The 21,094-nt window shown below is 36.3% G+C and overlaps 1 protein-coding gene across 1 annotated transcript; it reads right to left on the bottom strand.

Annotated features, from left to right (window-relative positions):
• Positions 1–4,879: 4,879 nt before the first annotated feature.
• LOC140239230 (echinoidin-like) lies at positions 4,880–12,071 on the bottom strand. Its single transcript, XM_072319108.1, has 3 exons — positions 11,941–12,071; positions 5,741–5,918; positions 4,880–5,137 (listed from the first exon to the last, which is right to left on the bottom strand). Exons 1-3 carry the CDS (start codon positions 12,069–12,071, stop codon positions 4,880–4,882), a joined length of 567 nt encoding a protein of 188 aa, XP_072175209.1.
• Positions 12,072–21,094: the final 9,023 nt, after the last annotated feature.

Below are 21,094 nucleotides of genomic sequence, written 5' to 3' on the forward strand. Positions count from 1 at the left end.
CAATGACATCGTCTTGAAAGACAATTGTTCAAAGTACAACACCTCAGTCGTCGTCATTACATACTATGATCGGTTTGACAAAGTCAACCTGCAAAATGTTGCTGCAGTCGAAGCAATGTGGTCTCCAACACACAAAAAAGAGGGATATGGCGTGTGTGTGTGTGTGTGTGTGTGTATAGGTGCGTTTATATACGAACGTGATTTCTACATGGACGAATATGTAATACAAAATTGAAGAAAAAAAGTAAAATAAAAAAAAAATGTTTCGTGATCTTGTGGGGTTCGAACCCGCAATCTCACGTCTCTGAGACGTCGCCTTTAACCACTCGGCCATACGTCTCGACGAGAAAATATGGGGAACGTAAACTTATGTATGTGAAAGATACATGGGGAATCGTTTTGTCCACATTCCATTTTCATTTTCAGTTTTAAACTGCAAAATTGTCAATCTGATGAGGAGATTTCAAAGAATAAAATGCATGATTACTGCAGCTTATTGTCTCAGCTACAACATATTAAAGTTTCAGAGGAAATGAAGCAAAATCAGCTGAGATAAAGGTGCTTAAACGTTGTTAAGTCAATTGATGCTTTTAAAAAAAATCACCTCCCATAGACAATACACGTAAACTTGTCCGATTTTGCGTCTTTACCTTTAATCACAATTTAAGGTATGATGACGTCATCAAATATCAAAAGCATGACATGGACTTAAAAGGCAAATGTTCAAAGTACAACATATCTGAATTTGGGATAATATTGAGCTTAAACAACAGAGATACGAGCAAATGAATGTCAGAAACAGTACCTTAAAAAAATTAATTCCACTTTTTTGATTTCAGATGACGATATGATGACGTCATATTGTAATTATGGAAATAATGATACTTGAAACGTTATTTTCAATTCATATGTTTTTGTAATATGCAATAAAAACATAGGGTCACCTGACGTTTTAAAGAGCTATGGCGAAATAAACAAAGACATGTTTTTTCACTATATTTGCACATAGATGCACACGCGAAATTTCAACTTTGACGCCAGTGCATTGCTTTGTTATTTGTCAAAATCGATCAGAAATCAATGGATATTGTTACTCAAAGTATCAGGAATCCAGATCAGTCAAAAAATGTGCATTTTCATGTTACTGACGCGCTGTGCGCGCGAAAATGCGCGGACGGACGCGCACGCGCAAAATTGTTTGAAACGCTTAAAATTGTCTGAAACTTCGAGATTTCCCATTGGAAAGTTGTTTTGAGCCTTTTAAATGTTTGACGCGCGCTTACGCGTCCTAGATGACGTCCTAGGTAATTAGCATCAGAGAAAGAAAGATAGAGCGTGACCTGAACTTTATGTCCACAAAAACTGATACAGAAAGGACCTTTAGTTATGAAGTTATGATCGATCATGTAACATGGTCCGAAAATCACAAAATGGCGCCTAGATGACGTCATAGATACGTTACTGTCATGAAAACCTTATTGTGGCTAGATATTGTCATGAGACATGTTGACTGAAAATGTCATGTTACTCCGTAATGTCATTCTTGAGATATTGACGACACAAAATAGGCCAGAAAGAAAGAAGAATAAGAAAAAAGACAGATTTTGACAATCACAATAGGTGATACGCTTAAAGCGTATCACCTAAAAAGAAGAAGAACAAAGAATCAGTACAGATACAGAAGGTGATCCGAGAGGATACTCGGATCACCTAATAAAGAAGAAGAAAAAGAAGAACAAAGAATCCGTACAGATACAGAAGGTGATCCGAGAGGATACTCGGATCAACTAATTCATGTCAACTCTTAATGTGATACATCTTGACGCTTAATGTAATTACCACCCTATATGAATGTAAAAACCTCATTATAGAGAGTGTAACCAACGCAGAATATCGGGCAAGAGGTCAGGGGGTATATGAAGGGGCTATGACGCAACTTTTTATAGCACTCTTGAAAGAGCAGCAATAGCTGCTTAGATTTGATTTTGTTGTTTACTCAGGTAAAGATCACACAGTCGTATTAATTCCTGCAAAGTTAATTAGGTACATTCGACATAGTTTTTCTTTTTAATCTATACCTTTATCATACAATCACATAAACACTTTGTATTCCAATCTTCATTCAGTGTTCATGTTTGTTTAAAGTTTTGATGAAAAAGAAAAAAATGGGCAAAAATTCTTTGCAAGGAAATTCTGAATATGAATAATATTGCAAGAAAAAATAAACATATACCTACTGATGAAACGGGATGATAAAGCGAGTAGATTGAGAAAATTAGAAAAGATTTAGAAAGATTTCGCAATTTTTTTTTTACGAACCATCATTATCTATGTAATGTTTTCAATGACGAAATATCTGTCACACATTGACATGGCAACAAATCACTGTCCGAAATATTAGCCTCATGACATTGTTCACGACTCCTGGTAATCACGACTATACTTACACGAAACTGGGACAATATTTGGTCTTGGGGAGGGTACACGAAATAAATTTAAAAATGCCAGTAAAGCAAAAAGATATAGATGTCTTTTTTATCATCTTTGAGTCACCGTTTATACATGTATATTGACTTTCCTATGATATATGAATGTATGAGTAATGCAAACTGACTTAACTTTTGCCCATTTTTTTTTTCTTTTTCAACAGAAATCTAAGCAATAATGAACACGGAATAAAGATTGGAATACAAAATGTTTATGTGATAGCATGATAAAGCTAATAGATTTAAGAACTATGTCACATGGACCTAATTAACTTTGCAGCAAACGATAGATTTAATAAGACTGTGTGATTTTTACCTGGGTAAAAGACAAAAACAAGTCTAACCAACTATTATCGTTCTTTCAAGAGTGCGAGAGAAAGTTGCGTCATATCTCCTTCGTATACCCCCTGACATTTTGCCCGATATTCTGCGTTGATTACCCTCTCTATAATCAGGTGTATACATTTAAGGTCGTAATTACATTAAGCGTTGAATATATTATATTTGTTAGGGTTGACATGACTTACATTAAGGATTGTTATTACATTTAACGTTAAAATGTATTACATTTAGGGTTGTTATTACATTTAGCGTTAAAATGTATTACATTTAGGGTCGGTATTACATTTAGCGTTAAGATGTATTACATTTAGGGTCGATATTACATTTAGGGTTGAAATGTATTACATTTAGGGTCGATATTACATTTAGGGTTGAGGTGTATAACGTTTAGGGTCGATATTACATTTAGGGTTAAGATGTATTACATTTAGGGTCGATATTACATTTAGGGTTAAAAAGTATTACATTTAGGGTCGATATTACATTTAGGGTTGACACGTATTACATTTAGGGTTGTCTCCGGTTATTACATTTAGGGTTAAAGTGTATTACATTTAGGGTTGACTCGATTATTACATTTAGCGGTAAAATGTATTACATTTAGGGTTGTTATTACATTTAGGGTTAAGGTGTATTACATTTAGGGTCGATATTACATTTAGCGTTGATATTACATTTAGGGGTGATACAGACCGTACTTCGAAACCTTCAAAAATGGACTTATCGGTTTTTTTTCGAACAAACTCTTCGTACGTGTATGCATGTATCAACATTTGTGTGTACGTACGATAGTTCATCATAAGTAATGTTTAACTATTCTACTACTCTTTGCCTGTATCTGACATTGCAAATCATCGTGAAAATGATTACCAGTACACGAAGTAGTTTTTACTAAAGTCAGCATTTAATAGTAGGCACAAGAAATGAGTTGCATCTTATAATACCATTTACATTCTATAGGAAAGTGGAGAAATGTTCTATCCCAGCATGAAAAAACCATAGCAAGTTAATGTAGTGGCCTCTATTATTGTCAGCACAAACGTAATAATATTGACATACATAATGGGATAGGTGTTTCAGAAAGAGTGAAATCCTTTCATGAGTTGGTCAAATTTGTACGTTGGTTGTACAATATGACGTTCCTTGATCCAATCCAGTCTGCCAGAGAGTTTGAAGTGCAACGACTGCAGTAGTAGTAATTTGAATCTTAACGTTTTCAAGTCGTATTTCAAAGGAAATGTTAAAATCATGTAATGTGTGCTTCAAGATAGCAGTTCGGAACGAATCCATCGCGTTTTTCTAATATTCTTGCTGTAAAAAGAAAATAGAGAAAGAAAAGAAATATTAGTATTTCATTTTCAAAAACATTTAAATACCTTTTCCCTTAAAAATTCTTATCATCAACTGAAGAGTTTGTTCGGAAAAACCGATAAGTCCATATTTGCCAAATGGAAATAATTGCGATTGAAGGTCAAGAAAAATAAAGAGAATAATAAGACAATTTTTGCTTCTTTTGACCATAACTTCAAAAATGTACCTTTATATGTAGTGACCAATATATCATTCAAAATGTATTATTTTGTACTTTATGACAGAGACCGTACTTCAAAATCTTCAAAAATGGACTTATCGGTTTTTGCGAACAAACTCTTCAATTCGTTCTCCCGGTTTAGCATTAAAAAAGTTTAATATTTCGGATTGAGTAATTGGTTGACAGAATTTTTTTTTTTCATTTTTAGTAGCATTGACTGTTAGAAAAGTTGTTTAAAACGGGTTTTTTCTTTTTACAGATTTCTCCCCTTGTCTTGATCCATGGACACTTAAAAACATGCTGAAATTAACGCAGAAAATAATGATAGGGACAACTACCTGCTGCTTGTTAATTTTCTTATGCATGATTAAAAGGTGATCTTTCCAGCCAAATTGATTATATTCACACAGAGCGTTCAGGTTCCTTGACCGCGTACAGAGCATAATTATTCTTAGGGAAAATTGATTTAATCTCCTAAATTGTACAGCACCTCCTTGCATGGTTATAAAAAGTCCAGATATTAAAGCCATTGTCCAAGCTTGCAGATAAAACCTCCAACGATCCACCCGCTACCCACAGGAGAAGGGTCACACTGCAAATCGTGCCACATGTAGTTCATAGCCGCGTCATATTCCACGCAGTGTTGCGCGTTATTATAGTTGTTTGGTTGATCCGTGTCCCAGGAGGTGTAATTGACCTCCGAACCGTCACTCCATACAAAGGAACCCTCGGACTTCAAATCATTCAGTCCAATCCAGACGAGTTGTCGACCGGTGAACTGTTGATTCCAGTTTAACAGAACAAAAAAAAAGTAAAGACATTAAAAGAATAGGATTATCACATGTTAATTATATTCTTTTGTGAGTCTTCGAGTTGGCATCTCCATTTTTTTCTTCCCACAAAATACATGTGTGCGTATTTTTCTTTTGAGCTGATTATAGACGGGAACATGCTATTGTTTCATTTTTCCCGTTGTGTGTTAATTCAAATATATGTTCACCTTTCATAATTGCGATGTATATTCTGTAATTTGTAAAGAAAGAATAATAGAGGCGCATTGAAACTAATTATATCCGTCCCTGTAATTAAGATATATTAGGCAGAAATGTCTTTATTTCAGCCTATGGGTCTAGATAATCAAAACAAATGATTCCAAAATGAAATTTAATGAAACAGAATTTAATCTGGGTGAATCAAGCTACCATGATATATTGGTGTGAAAAGCATTTCTGAGAAGTCGTTCACATATTATCACAGAGTTCATTTTGATCTCATTTCTGCATTCAAAGTTTGAAGCCCCCTTTTCTTTGTTTAATTTTGTTTCCCACAAAAGTATTTAAAAGCGAAATGGGATCAAAAGTTTCTCGTTGCAGGTATGTACCCGTTTGTTTCGTATAGAGTCGAAGAGAGTGATGAGGAAATTCATCTCCTCCTGGGAGTGAATGGACACAAGGTGACCTAGCTGACCGGTGGTGGCGTCCTCGTCCCAGCATGGCTTCGTAAATGACTGGCATTGTCTTTCGGCCTCCTGCCACGTTACACTTTCCGCTGAAAAATACCTATGAGAGAAATATCGCTTCATGTCACCAGGTGTACAATGCAAGCATGGAAAATGAATAACATCATAGCCGAATAAGTTGGTAGATCTGAATTCCACTGCCTTCCCTAACGATTGGAGAAAGACTCGCTAGTTGAATTCGATAAGTTAGCACTTTCTCAAATGGGGGGGGGGGGGGGGAGGCAGAAACACAAATGCATATTGGAATATGAATACAAAAGTAATTCATGGAACAAACTGCAGCAGCTTCCATATGTCACGTGACACTCGCTGTTTTTGTTTTTGTTTTTGTATTTCTGGATTTTATTGATCAGAACAAAAACATTGTCCTTTTTTCATAAATCATAATTTTATTACATGATACATGATATTACATATACATGATATTACATCACAAAACAAACATTTTGATAGCATTCAATGATAGTAAAATTACCAGGCGTCTGATTATTTTTTTTTTAATTGTGACCCTGCACCTCAAAACAAACAAAAAGTCGCCAGACATGAATTTTTAGTTAAGACCATATTCTGAAAGAGCAGACTTTAAGCTTTAAAATGATGTATAACTCAAATCAAATGGACTCTCCTAACCTATCTAAATATTGGAAAGAAAGCACAAACTCAGGAAAAGTGTGAACTGAGAAAAGAGGCTCTGAAGTACAGTGTCTATTCAAGCGCTTAATCTTTACCAAACCCCAAACCGTGCTGGTTGTGCGATGAATGGGACAAAAAACAGGAAGTAAACCACCAGAGTAACAACAATGAAGGGGTTATCAGATTAAACTGAAATTTAGCATGCCTCATTAACACATTCTGTCCATAATTGATGCCAACTTTCAAAGCAGTAGCACTATCCTTTCAAAAGTTATTAGAGTTGAAAGTGAAGAGTGTGGACAAGGTTTTTCAGAAATGAAAAAGGGATTCTAAAGACACACCTAATCACTATATTCTACCAAAAATGTTCGAGATAAACTGCTAAAAGAACACACTTTCCTGCCCTTTTAATGATACCAAATTTTAGCGTAATGTAAAAGAAGGCCCGCTCTGTCAGAAAATATGAAAAAGTCAAGTTCGGCTAGGTTGACCCATTTCCACTTATTTTCAGTCTTCACGCAAAATCAGTGTGTGCGACTTTATGTTCGTTTTGAGGTGCACGGTCACAATTATACTCTATAACACACGTTAACACCAATAACTCTAGAATTGCATACACAGAAAAAAAAGGAAAAAAGAAAAAAAAAAGAAGAAAAAATAGCCTTCAATGGAAACACTAAATATTAACAAAGACAAGACAAAAGAAACCAAAGGCACAAGAATACACACTACAATCTGTTGCTGTTGAAAGTACCTTTCAACACCATAAAAGCGCTTCAGCATGTTAGCAGGTAGGTACAGAAAGTTTCGTACTCATTGTGTTCTGAAAGCAGTGATATAAAATGCGCGTCGAACGCAAGTTTAGGACGTTCTCAGTCGGTTCAGAATTCCATTCGATTATAGGGATTTTTGCTCTGAGGACTTTTAATAAGAAACAAAATATTCCACCCCCATATTCAGTACATATAGATAAAGCTGACGCGATTGATTTGACCCTAACATCCAGGGCTGTTGCTGTTTTTGTGTCTTATCTTTTGTTTATTTGTTTGTTTCTTTGTTTACTTTAATCGAGCCCTGAAGAGCTTATCATCTTTATATCCCAACACTATAACTTTCCTTTCAATTTTACCGTCTTTCCAATATGATATTAGGGTACGTTTCGTTGATTTATTTCTAGTAAATATGCACAAACTAAAAATTTAGACAAAACATGTAGATTTGAGTGACAAACGTTAATTTTGAATATCAATTATAGATTTCACGAATGAAAACTCTCAATATTTTGCAAAAGAAATAAGCAGCTGTATCGATTACCAAAATATGGCTTGAATGAAATACTATATTGTAGAAAACTTCAGTGTACCCTATAGTATACTGACAGTAGACCGATTTTCATAAAAATCATAAGAGTACACAACTCACAGAAAAAAAAAAAACATAATTCTAGATATTCGACGGGTTAACAAAAGCATACAACTGACACGATGAACTTGGAACAAATATCCAGGCTCCGAAATTCCGCCATTTCCAGGCGGACAAGCTCATCGTGTCACTGCCAGTAACCAGGGATAGTCTGGTGGTAGTGCCGCTACCCGGAAAGCAGTAGATGGCAGGTTCGAGTTCCACTGGTTCCCCTTTTCCGACATGTTTATTACTTCATAGATCAGCATTTGCGATCTTCAAATTTCATTTGTAGAGGGAGACAGTTAAATTGACGAAACTCATGCCAAAAAAAAACAAACAATAAATAAACAAAAACAAAAACATTCTCTTTGTTCGGGACATCTGTATTAAAACAGCTTGAAGGGATCGTACAGTTTTGGTTGAGACCTACACTTGTAACTTTAGGTTTCTAACATTTTTAGGTGAAATAATGAGAAACCTCTTATGAAATGTGAAAGAGCATGTAATGAGGAATTCAACGTTTATTTGATGACAATTGGTTTTGAAATGGCTGACATATCCCAAAAGAGCGATTCTAATAAAGTGTGGGACCCTCACTTTATTACGACCGTATTGTTTTACTTTGTTTGTTTGTTTGCTTTTATTTATTTTTTTGTTTTTGGTTTCAGTCATTCCAAACCGGATTTTCATCAAATGAACTTTGAATTCCTCTTAAAATGGTATGCTCTGTACTATATCATAAGTGTTTTCTTGGTATCTCGCAAAAAGTCAAAATCCCAATTCTCATCCAATACTGTACCATCCCTTTAAACGCATCAGGTGAATGACCCTGTTGGTACAAAATGTATTATCCCCCTCTGAAAAAAACTCGTGAGGTACGCTTTTTCAACAGAGTGGTTGTACGCGTTTAGTCTAGCACAGTTCGGTACGGTTCGCAATGGTTAGGTTCTCTTTGGTTCGCATTTGAACTATCTTATGATCCTGTCACACCTTTCCGGGCAATCCACGCGGACTTGTTGCGTGTATTGATTGCAGCACGCAGGGTAATTTTCTGCGGGCTGACAAGGATCTGGGCGAATTTAGCGTGCGTCGTACCTATGGATGGATGCTACTTATGTTCTACTCACGTTCTAGTTACGGGCTAGTTTCGTTGGAGTTATACCTGTGAGGTGATATCGCTACGCCCCTTCTTCTGGTGTTCTGCGTGGACATCTACGGACAATCCCTGCGAAGACTCGGCAGGAACAAGTTCGAGCATACTCAATGGCCCGTCACACCTTTCCGGGCAATCCTTGCTTGTACCTTGCGGGGAACAATTTTTGCTAATCGGAGGTGTCCGCAGTGGGCCTGCAAAGTGACAGTAACCAGATATTCTTTCTTTCATTCTCTTTGTGGATGACTCAAATTTATTTTTTTTTTCGCACAATAATCCTCTTACCCTTGTAAATACATTAGATTCTGAATTAGAAGTTGCTCAATGGATAAAAGCTAATAGATTATCTCTTAATTTTCAAAAAACAAAATATACGCTTTTTAGCAACTCCATAGAGGCACTACCTGTTGATATTATCTTTGATGGCACACCATTGGAAAATGTTTCTTATGTCAAATTTTTGGGACCAACAGTTGATAATAAGTTTTCATGGAAATTTCATCTGACAGTATATGTGAGATTATTTCACGAAATATTGGTATAATTGTTAAGATTAAATTTTGTCTTCCTTTGTCGTCCCTGCTTACATTATATTCATCCCTTATATTGCCTTATCTAAATTACGGTATTCTTGTATGGGGAAATACATATCAAACACTCTTGGATAAATTACTTCTGCTACAAAAGAAGTCACTGCGTATTATATGTCACACTGCATTTTTGTCGCATACTGATCCGTTATTTTTTGAAAATAAAATATTTAAAATCAAAGATTTGTATTTGTTTAATTTAGGACAATTCATGTATAACTATACTAAAAATAATCTTCCAGATATATTTGAAACAATGTTTTCAAAAAATCAATTCGTTCACAATTATCCAACAAGGCGATCCAATGAATTCCATTTGCCATTTTTAGGACTTTGCTGGCTCAGCACACCTTCATCTACGAGGGGCCAAAGTATTGGAACTCGCTTCCCAACGACATAGTATCAGCACAAAGTTTAAATTCTTTTAAGAACAAATTATAATTATTTCTATCGAAATCTTATGATATACAACCGAATTAGGTTCGGTTTTATTGTCTCAATCATGTCATCTTTTTTTATAGCCGTTTTTCTGCCGTTCTTCTGCATTCATACTGGTATATACACCCGGTTACAGCTCGTTATTCCAAAAGTTCGTCATTCCGAAGGCTCTTTAGTCCGAAGAATCGTTATTAAGAAGGTTCCATAGTTCCGAATTTCATTTTCGGATTAACGAATCTTCGGAATAACGAACCTTCGGAATAATGCCACAAATGTTCGGATTGACGAACCTTTTTTCATTTTCGGATTAACGAACCTCCCTGTATAGGGAATTTGTGTGTTTCGGATTAACGACCCTTCGGAATAACGACCCTTCGGAATAGTGAACCTTCAGAATAACGAACAGCACCCTTATTCACCCAATCCTTCGCAATATCAATCCAGGGAGCGTTTTATCATAGCTCTTACATCATGAAGACCAGTGTGCTTGTGTTCGACGGCGCGTGTTGTACCATAGTCTCATTTTCCTTTTTTTTTTCTTTTCCCCTTTTTTTCTTTCTTTTTTTCCTTCCTAAGTTAATCTAATATCAGTTGACATTGGTTTCTTTGATTTTGTGTATATGTATTTTCCGAGGGTCCCATACCCTACAAGCGTTGCTTCATGGTTTAGTGGGACCCTCCATTTCCATTCTAGTCTTTGTATTAAGTATTATGTATTTGTATATACCTTAGAAAAGGAATTCCTGTTGTTACTCGTGATCACATGTACTTTGAAATTGTCACAAATATGATCTGTTAATGTATTGTATATTATTTTTCTTTGTTTATTCAATGGAAATGGAAATAAAGTTGAACTTGAACTTGAACTTAACTAGCACGTAGCCGTCTGTATTTGCGCATGCAAGTCAGATTTACCCGCAGCCAAGTTTTGAGCATGCTTAAAACTTTTTCCGGGTGACTCGCAGGGATTCCCAGCAGAGGACCACGCAAAACACCAGTAGGAGGCCCGTAGCGGCCGCAAGTCATAGACAGTTAACCGGCGTGAATGTTGAGGGTCAGTTACTGCCGTTCTGCTGGTTAGTTGAGAGTCGGCTGCGGCCAGAGGAGTTTCTTCACTGAGTTGTCAGCCCCAACGGGCCTGACACGCAGGTCACACAAAATATCCGCAATTATAGCTTAAGTAACAGGCGTCCAGCAAGTATGGCACATCGCCTTGTCCGCCCGCAAAAAAATTGTTCTGCATGCTGGAAAATCCCCACACTCAACAAGCCCATGTAGCTTGCCCGTAAAGGTGTGACAGGGCCTGAAATTGACTGCTGGCAAACATGACTTGCGTGCGCATCTCCGGGCAACAACGGGCGAGATACGTGCTAGCTATGTACTGTCATGTGCAGGTCAACTGCGGGAATCTTCGGATAGCAAAACTTGTTCTCTGTAATTCTCACCCAAGGCTTGCCCGGAAAGGTGTGACAAGGCCTCTCCCCGCATCTCAGTTTATATATATATATATATATATATATATATATATTCTTTTTTTTTCTGGGGGGGGGGGCGGTGTCTGGATATCACCATCCTCTTCCCCCACTCCCCCATCCCCGCAAAAAAAAAAAAAAAAAAATGGGGAGAAAGCACATAAAACAGGCCTACAACATACACAGCAAACACTCGAAGAGACAAGTTTAACGAATGCAGAGTTGTACAAACTTTAAAGCATAAAAGCATAATAGCATAATATGCTGCTTAACTATTAAATACAAAGAATGTACTCTTTTTTTTACTAGTACTTATGAGAGCCCACAACTATCATAACACTCAATATGGCAATAATAGATTGAGCCTCGTACCTGTAGCACATGCCTTGGAAACCAGTCCACAGCGGAGGGCAGCCGCACGCCCTTGCACAGGATCCCGGGAGCTTCGGCAAAATCAAACCGACAGTGACGGCAAAGTAAAGCAGAAACACTTGCCGAGACATGACTGCTGGCAAATGAACTTGGGAATCGGTGAAATTCTCAAACGTTGATTTTGTCTTTATATCAAATTGTGTGCTTCTTCTCCTCCTACGGCAAAATGAGTTCGCAGGACTGTTGGTAACAGAAGAATGTGACGCGAAATGCGATGCTGTTTAGGTGCTGCAGCTCACGCGGCTCTACCGATCGACTGAGCCGCGGCTTATTGTCCTTGTATAGTATTTTCCTAAAGCAATGATTGGCTGAAACAGGGACTTCCGGACAAAAAAAAAAAAAAAAAAAAAAAAAACTGTGTCAGAACACGTTATTAGATACTGCCAAGTGGATTAAAAACTTAACCCTGATCCCCTCGACCCTATACACGTGATTGGCAAACGTTCTTTCGGGTTGTCCCGTTATGAAAAATTATTTTGGTAGTTGCTTGTCGGGGTGCTTTTGAAATCAATTTTGATTGGCTAACTGCTACCTGTACGCTTGTGTTATGGATATTGGTAAAAGTTAATTCACCTTTGAAACTTGTGCCAAGCTAAATTTAAAAAAAAAGACGACTATTAAAGGAGAGGAAGGCACTGGAATTGAAATGAAGTTGAGGAGTATAACTGGAACTGTTAAAATATTTACGCACTAAAGATTACTCTTTGCTGTGCGTTCAAAAAGGAAATCGTTTTTTTTTTTTCCTCAGTGTCAAATAGCTGTCGTTTCATTGTATGTTTATTACGGCGTTTCAATGAACACGAACGAAGTGTAATGCAATACAAGCTGGATGAGCGGGCAGCATACTGTCTCCAGCACAAACCGGACGGTTCTCAGTTCGAAGCCCAGTGAGACGAGATGAGAATTGACGTCAGGCCTATGTGACATCACGTCGTGTCTTGACGTCTACACTGCCCTACTTTGGCAAAAGGAAGCAAGTGACATTTTTTTTTAGACATTGATCTTTTTTTTATATTGATTTTGCATATTTCAGGCATGCTCTTTTTAACTGAAAAAAAAATCCAAAAGTCACAATTTTGGCCCATTTCTGAGATATTCGGGTGGTAAAAGGAAATAAGTGAACAAAATTGCATGGAAAAAAAATGGCAAAAGGAAGCAAGTTACAACCTCATGATTATTGTAACACTCAATTATTGAGTGTTACAATATGATTGTCACTTGCTTCCCTTTGCCAATTCATTTATATCTACACACAATCTAAAATACTTTGGCAAAAGGAAGCAAGTTACAACCTCATGATATGATTGTCACTTGCTTCCTTTTCCAAATTATTTACATTTGCACACAATCTATAATACTTGGAAGCAGGTAACATACTCACGATATAATTGTCACATGCTTCCTTATACCAGATTTTTCATGTTTGCTACAAATCTATAATACTTTGGCACAAGGAAGCAAGTTACATAATAATAGGAGTTTCTATGGGAATATCAAAATTGTTCGAATTGTCATAAATGCATCACCATATGACTTGCGGGAATACCGACATTATTTCTCATCACAAATTTCCATGTTGAAGGGCTTACCCCAAAATATATATATATATATTTGTAGCATTTGTACTCGATGTCACTTGCTCCCTTTTGCCAAAGAAGTACAGTCTAATCAACTTTAATAGCATAGTCTCACGTTTGAATTTGCTAAAACTGAAGAAATGCAATACATGGGTAGATGATGGGGAGACTATACCATCTGAAGGAAGCACATTATTGATAGATTACGATAGGCTCTTTTTCGATATATTTCTTCAAGATACCAGTCGATACAAAAAGAGTGAGCACGTGTGTCACGGATGCCGTATTCTGCAGGCTTTATTTTAAAAAAAAAAAAAAAACCCGAGAATATGTGAGGTAAACGATAGTAACGATCTTGTAACTCCCAACAGACCATTTTTAAAGCGATTATTTTCTTATTCTAAAAATATTTTCAGGGCCTTCATGTAGTTCCAAAACTAATTTTGGAAGAAATAACCGGAATTTGACCATTTACGATTCTAGTTTCAATGGGAGTCTCCTTTTTTTATATCTATATTTCTATGGGAACTGACCTTTCTTTTTTAATTTTGAGCCAAATCATCTCTATTTTACAGTCAGTAAGGTTGGGAGGTCTGCACTAAGATTCCTTCATACATCTTCAGTTCATATACATATGAATGTATCACATGATGGCTACAAGAAACAAAAAAGATATCCATACACTATCATCAATTTGCCCATGTGCATTCCGCGTAAGATAATACTTGTGATATCATGTTTATGAGAAGAGTCCATGGAACAATTAATTGCAAAAAAAAAATACATATAAACAGTTGAAGGTAACACCTCAAAGTGTTGATAAGTAAAGATGTAGAGGATGAAACACTTCACAATTGTACACTGGCTACCAAGGTACAGTTTCTCATCATATTTGAGTTTTTATGTTCATGGTCTCTTATCAGTTCTATTAACGACCAACTTTGCATCAGATCCACTCTTCAAGAACCTCCAGCCAAAGGTGAACCTGAACATATCTATCGACACTCAAGGGATTCATTATTCCGCCAAAACGCAACACCTAAACTTGTATGTGCTAACTTTAAACCTCCAATGACAGACACTTAAGAGTCAAACCTGCCTTAGCGGGAACCTATCTATAGCGACCACTGAAAATCCCCCGACGGGAAAAAACCCTGTTAAAGGGCTAGCTTATCATTCCTGTATAATAGCGTTTTAATTGTTATTTCGGCATTCTGGTGAACTCTTGCTGTGGCATGTACTTTTTTTTATGTTACTTTGCAATGTACAGTATGCTGGTATGTATCTACACTGTATATGTCATCTTCTGTATATACGTTTTGCTATTTAATGTACATAATTATGTTCATCAATATTATTCAGGGCTCCATGGAAGACCACTATCTATCGGTGAATGGGCTACCCTGACAAAAGATTAGAAATAAATAAATAAAATAAAAAAATAAACAGCAGTTGAAAAGAACCATATATAAAGGACTCAACAAACAGCCAAGTGCAAATGGAGATATTAAGTCTTTCATAGATATGACTATGAAAACGGAACTTGTCAGTGATAAAAAAGAAAAGAGAGAGAAATCAAATGTGGTACAAAAGAGAAACAAGATACAATAGCATAACTGTAATAGATTGATCCACTGGTATGGATTGAGAAACATTTACTCTGCGATGCAATATGCATGTGTTATAATCTAGGGAAATGAAGCACATCGTCAGTCACCACGTGAGTTCACATGAAAAGAATAAAATTGCCATTAACTTGTTGTATTAACCTCGACATTTAATCGATTCTCAAGGGAAGACGGATGTAATTTTTTTTTTTGTTCTAGCTAATATGAACAGGAAAATGAGGTACCGTGGGAATTTTTCAGCACTCTCAAAGGTGATGACTTGACCTTGAAAGAAGAAACAGAAAAACATCTTTGAAGGTTACAACTCTACAGAATCACACATGTTATTTTCCCCTTATTAACCCCTTTTCACTTCGTAAAAACCCTTTACACACTTTTAAACGTCAAATCTAGTAAATTTAGAGAGGATGATGCCTCTGCATTGAACGTTGGCATTAATCATAGATAGTGTGTTATGATAAAACATGCTCAATTTCAGCTTAATCTGATAATCCTTTCGTTGTTGTTACTCCGGTGGTTTACATCCTGTTTTTGTTCCATTCATCGCACAGCCAGCATGGCTTGGTAAAGAAAAATAGACCCTGTGCTTCAGAGCCTCTTTCCCCAGTTCACACTTCTCCTGAGTGTGTACTTTCTTTCCGATACTTAGGAGAGTCCATCTGATTTGAGTTACCCATCCTTTTGAAGCTTAAAGTCTGCGCTTTCAGAATATGCCCTTAACTAAAGTGATCATACTAAATAAGTACACCAACATCATAAAAGCTCCCTGAAGTTGATCAAGATAAAAAAGAAAGAAAAAAGAGACAATAATTATGGGAAGCAATCAACCTCCTTTGCCATTTCCTTTCAAGCAGTACAAGCACTTGACAAGGGAACAGTTTTGTATATTCTTAATAGGAGCAGCCCAAATTTACTCTGTCCACCCGCGTCCCAGTATGCACAAAGGGCATTATTTCAATGTGAGTACTGTTACAGTGAATGACCGATTTGAAAAGGCGTCTATTGTGTTCATTGACTTGGAAAATATCAGTTTATTAATCTAAATCTTTCAAATCGGATAATGGGAAGCCGGGACGTATGAATTTACCGTCATTAGAGATGCTAATTCGCATAGCATAGCAATTTTACCATTTTGCCCACTGGATTTTTGGTATGGGATTCAGAAGGTCTTAACGACTTGCACTGCAGTGTAATTCAGTCGTGCTGTTGCATTAGTGCTCCTATTATCCGCATCCACGATTACCTGAAAGGGGTATACTACATACCCCTTTCAGGTAATCGTGGATGCGGATAATAGGAGCACTAATACCCCAAGGGGTATTAGTGCTCCTATTATCCGTATCCACGATTACCTGAAAGGGGTATACTACATACCCCTTTCAGGTAATCGTGGATGCGGATAATAGGAGCACTAATACCCCTTTCAGGTAATCGTGAATGCACTAAGTCGTAAAATTTTGATAAAATGAACGGGAGAGGAGTAAAAAAGTCCAAATATTTCACACAAAGTATGCATCAATGCACCAATACATTTCAATTCTAAAATGCAAAATCTTTCTCGCGTGGAAAGGGGATAACCCTCCCACACCCTCCCCCATCTGGTCCTATTTCCATACACTTGGCACACTTTTAGACTGACAGATTTCCCAGTTTTTCATCCTCTCACTTTACTGAAATGAAAATGCAAAATTTCCTTCGGATAGGAACGGATTTCAATCAACCCTTTCCCCGTTTGGTTTCCCTTCATAGATTTATTCTTCATTTCATTTCATCTTTATTTCATTTCCGGCCAAAACATACAATATGACAATTTCATATAAGCAAATTAAGTACAATGTAACTAGTACATTTCCAAATGAAATTTAGATACACGTCATTTGTTTACATGACTCAATAAACATACTAGTTGAAAAAGTACATGGGCAAAATGTGACTGAATCATAAGAAAGAAAAGGTCGGAAATGGAGGGGACTGCTAAAAAGCCAAGCTTGTAGAATGCAGTCCCCTCGTGAGTCGTGAAAATTATAGTAATAATGCAACAAGACAATTTGACATAGTCCTCGGGAAACAGAGAATAAAACAAGTACGCACACAAAACGCACACACAGACAAAAACAAAGCTGCTCTCCTACATACGCGTGGAAAGAATAAATAAGAGGTCAAAGGCCAGAGAGGGACAGGAAGACAGAGGAAGAGAGAGAAAAGGACAAAGGAGGAAGAGTTCAAGGGTCAACGCCAGGGCACATGAGACTTTGGTCTTACCAAGAAGTGGACTATCTATAAGTAATATATATAACAGTTATGAAATAGATTAAACAAAGTAAAGACTTTAACAGCAAAGAAATCAGTTAGCAACTTTCGAAATGCAAATCCCTAGTGATATAAGAATTGATAAACATTTTCTTTAATTTCAAAGTAAAAGTGTTAAAACTTAGAGATTCTTTTATGCTGCTGTCAAGGGAGTTCCAAAATTTAGGTCCAGCGGAGGAGACTATAGACTTTGCAAAAATCGTCCTAGAGAGTGGTAAATGGAATTCATTGATTTGTCTCGTGGGGTATGAATGTACAGTTTTATTTTGAATAAACATGGAATCAAACGCAAAAGGAAGGGAATTATTTATCAATTTGTACATAAACTGACCTAAATTCAAACAATACAAATCCTTAATTTTTAAAATATTATTTTGATAAAACAAATCGTTTGTATGACATCTCCACGACTCTCTACAAATAATACGAAGAGCTTTTTTCTGCAATAATAATATTCTTTCTAGATATGAGGAGTAAGTGTTGCCCCAGGCGAGAATGCCATAGTTCAGATAGGGTAAAATTAAAGATGAATATAACATTAGTAGAACATTTTGGGGAAAATAAAATTTAACTTTATTGATTACGCCGACATTTCTAGAAATTGTACGGCAAATTGGATCAATATGCAAATTCTAAGTGAGCTTATTATCAAGGATCAAACCTAAAAATCGAATTGAAAAAACTTCTTCTACAACTACATTATCCAAATAAATGTTTTGAGATAACTTTTCCAAAGAATTACTAAAAAGCATACATTTAGTTTTTTGAAAATTGATTGATAATTTGTTGGCTCTAGTCCAGTAAAGTAACTTTTTTATCTCAATATTCATAGTATCAATCAATAACACAGGATCAGAACTAGAAAAGAACACATTTGTATCATCAGCAAATAATAGAAAGGAAAGAATACTTGATGAATGTTCAATATCATTGATGTAAAGAACAAATAAAAGTGGACCAAGTAAACTCCCTTGCGGTACACCACAAGTGATATCATGCATAACAGATTTATGACCATTAATATAAACAAATTGTTTGCGATTAGTAAGGTAGCTCCTGAACCACTCCAAGGCCATGCCTCGAATACCATAATGGGATAATTTGTAAAGGAGTATTTTGTGGTCAATGGTATCGAAGGCCTTGGAGAAGTCCAGGAACACACCTATAGTATGATGAAATTTATCGATGGCTTTGGAGACTTTATCTAAGAAAGTAAGGACTACATGAGATGTGTTGTGTTCTTGCCGGAAACCAAACTGATTATTAGAAATAATGTTATGCTTATTAAGAAAATCCAAAAGTCTAAAATGTACAACTTTTTCCAGTAATTTAGAGATAGTGGATAACAAAGATATTGGTCTATAATTACTGATGTCTTCCCTGTCCCCTTTCTTAAAAATAGGAATAACCTTAGATACTTTCATAGCCTCGGGGACAACGCCATTACTTAAAGACAAATTAAACACATGAACCAAAGGGTCAACAACAAACTCTATGATATTTTTTAAAAGAACATTATCAATATTATCATAACCAACACTTTTTTTTACTCTTTAAATTCCGAACTATATCAATTAGTTCGTTCCGGTGAGTGGGAGCAAAAAAACAGGAGCTGGGATTAGGCGTTTGTAAAAAATCAACAAATAACTTTTGAGATTTAGGAATCTTTTTAGCAAAATCATATCCTATCTGTGAAAAATATTGATTAAAAACATCAGCTATAAACCTTCAATCAACAATTGTAAGATCATTATGTTTGATTGTAGTAATACGGGATGTTTCTTTGTTTCTATTAATGGCCGAATCAATAACTTTCCAAGTATTTTGGATGTCATGTTTAAAATAATGTATCTGATCACTGAAATATTTTCGTTTTGCACAACGCAAAATTTGAGTAAGAACATTCTTATATGAAATATATTTATGACGAGATTCCTCAGTACGTTTGATTTTATCAGCATAATACAAATTATTTTTTCGGTTGATTGACCGCAACAAGGACTTGGATATCCACGGGAGTCTAGGGAATCTTTTATAATTACTATTATTTTTCTTAACTAAAGGAACATACTTATCTAAAAGTAAATTCAATTTTCTCATGAATAAATCATAAGCATAATTTGGGTCCTCAGCATCATATACCTCAGACCAATCTACTGCATTAAAACCATCTTGCAACCTAGCTATATTATCTGGTGTAACTTTTCTTCTTCTTATTCTTATCATTATTATTATTATTATAATTATTGTTGTTATTATTATTATTATACACATTATTATTATCATCATCATTGTTATGATAATTATTATCATTATTATTACTATTATTATTATTATTATTATCATCATCATCATTCATTCATTTATTCGATCAGGTAAAGAATACATAATACATATCATACACATTACAAACATGAAACAAAAACCAGAATGAACATTACAAAGGAATACACTGTACTGTACACGTTACACAAAATGAAAATGAAATAGATAGCCAGGGGGGGGGGGGGCGATGGGGGCGGTCGCCCCCCCCCCCCCCCCTAAGATTTGGACCGGGGATTTGGGAGGCGGAAAAAAAAAATGCGTGTATACTGTATGCATACACATGAAGCGGGTCTCCTTTGCAACCTTTCATCAAATAAGATATTCTTTTTTTAATATTTCACTCAAAGTGTGCACCAGATCGTTGAATTTCAATTCAAAATATGCAAAATTTCTCGTGCTTGGGAGGGGGTATCCCCCTCCCAAACCCTCCCCCTCTGTGTCTCTTTCCCTAGCTAAGTACACTTTTTAGATTTACAACAAAAAAAAATTATGAATAATTCTCAGTGCACAAGACTTACCACTTATATTCCGAAAACTCAAGGTTCCCTCATGTATAAGGGGAATTTTCCCTTTTAATCGACCCTTTCCTCCCTCAGCCCCCCCATCAGTTTGTGTTTGTGTGTGTGTGTGTGTGTGTGTGTGTGTGTGTGTGATTTCCCAAATGTTGATTCCATCAATGCGTATACGAGATATCTCAATTTCAACCTTGATAAGGCAAAAGCTCCATCGGAAGGGAAGGGTGGAGATAACACTCGCCCATGCCTTCTCCCTGCTCGCCCCCCCCCCCCCGCCATGCATAGAAGTAATCTGTGGCTATACCCAGATCGCTTTATTTCAATTCTAAAAACGCAAAGCTCCACGAGCGGGAGGGGGAATCCCCCTTCCCCTAAGCTCTACCTCACTAGACTTTATACATACACACAGATGGTGCACATTCGTGATTTTAACACTTCGATGAAAAAGTATTGCACCAAAAATTTGCACCAGATCGCTGAATTTCAGGTCTGAAAACGGAAAATCCCCTTCGTGTGGCAGGGGATATGCCCCTATCTACAGCCTCGTGTGCATGCTTTTTCTGTTTGATTGCTGAACAGACAGCGTTCATGATATTCAGTGTAAGAATTAATACAAGGAGACTAGTGTATTTAAATTATACCATTTTATAGGAAAATTATTCAATAATAATCTACACTAAAATATACTGCAACCTTAAACAAGTGGGACTGTTTCAACTCGTTAAAACAAGCAAAAGCA

The sequence above is a fragment of the Diadema setosum genome, chromosome 15, assembly GCF_964275005.1.
Source record: "Diadema setosum chromosome 15, eeDiaSeto1, whole genome shotgun sequence".
NCBI lineage: Eukaryota > Metazoa > Echinodermata > Echinoidea > Diadematoida > Diadematidae > Diadema > Diadema setosum.

Bases quoted from the DNA above. Each gene is read 5' to 3' on its own strand.
- LOC140239230 (XM_072319108.1), bottom strand. From the start codon at position 12,071: ATGTCTCGGCAAGTGTTTCTGCTTTACTTTGCCGTCACTGTCGGTTTG. The intron at 5,919-11,940 runs GTACGAGGCTCA...TTTCTCTCATAG, and splicing joins TTCCAAGGCATGTGCTACAG to GTATTTTTCAGCGGAAAGTG. The intron at 5,138-5,740 runs GTACATACCTGC...TGGAATCAACAG, and splicing joins ACTCTATACGAAACAAACGG to TTCACCGGTCGACAACTCGT.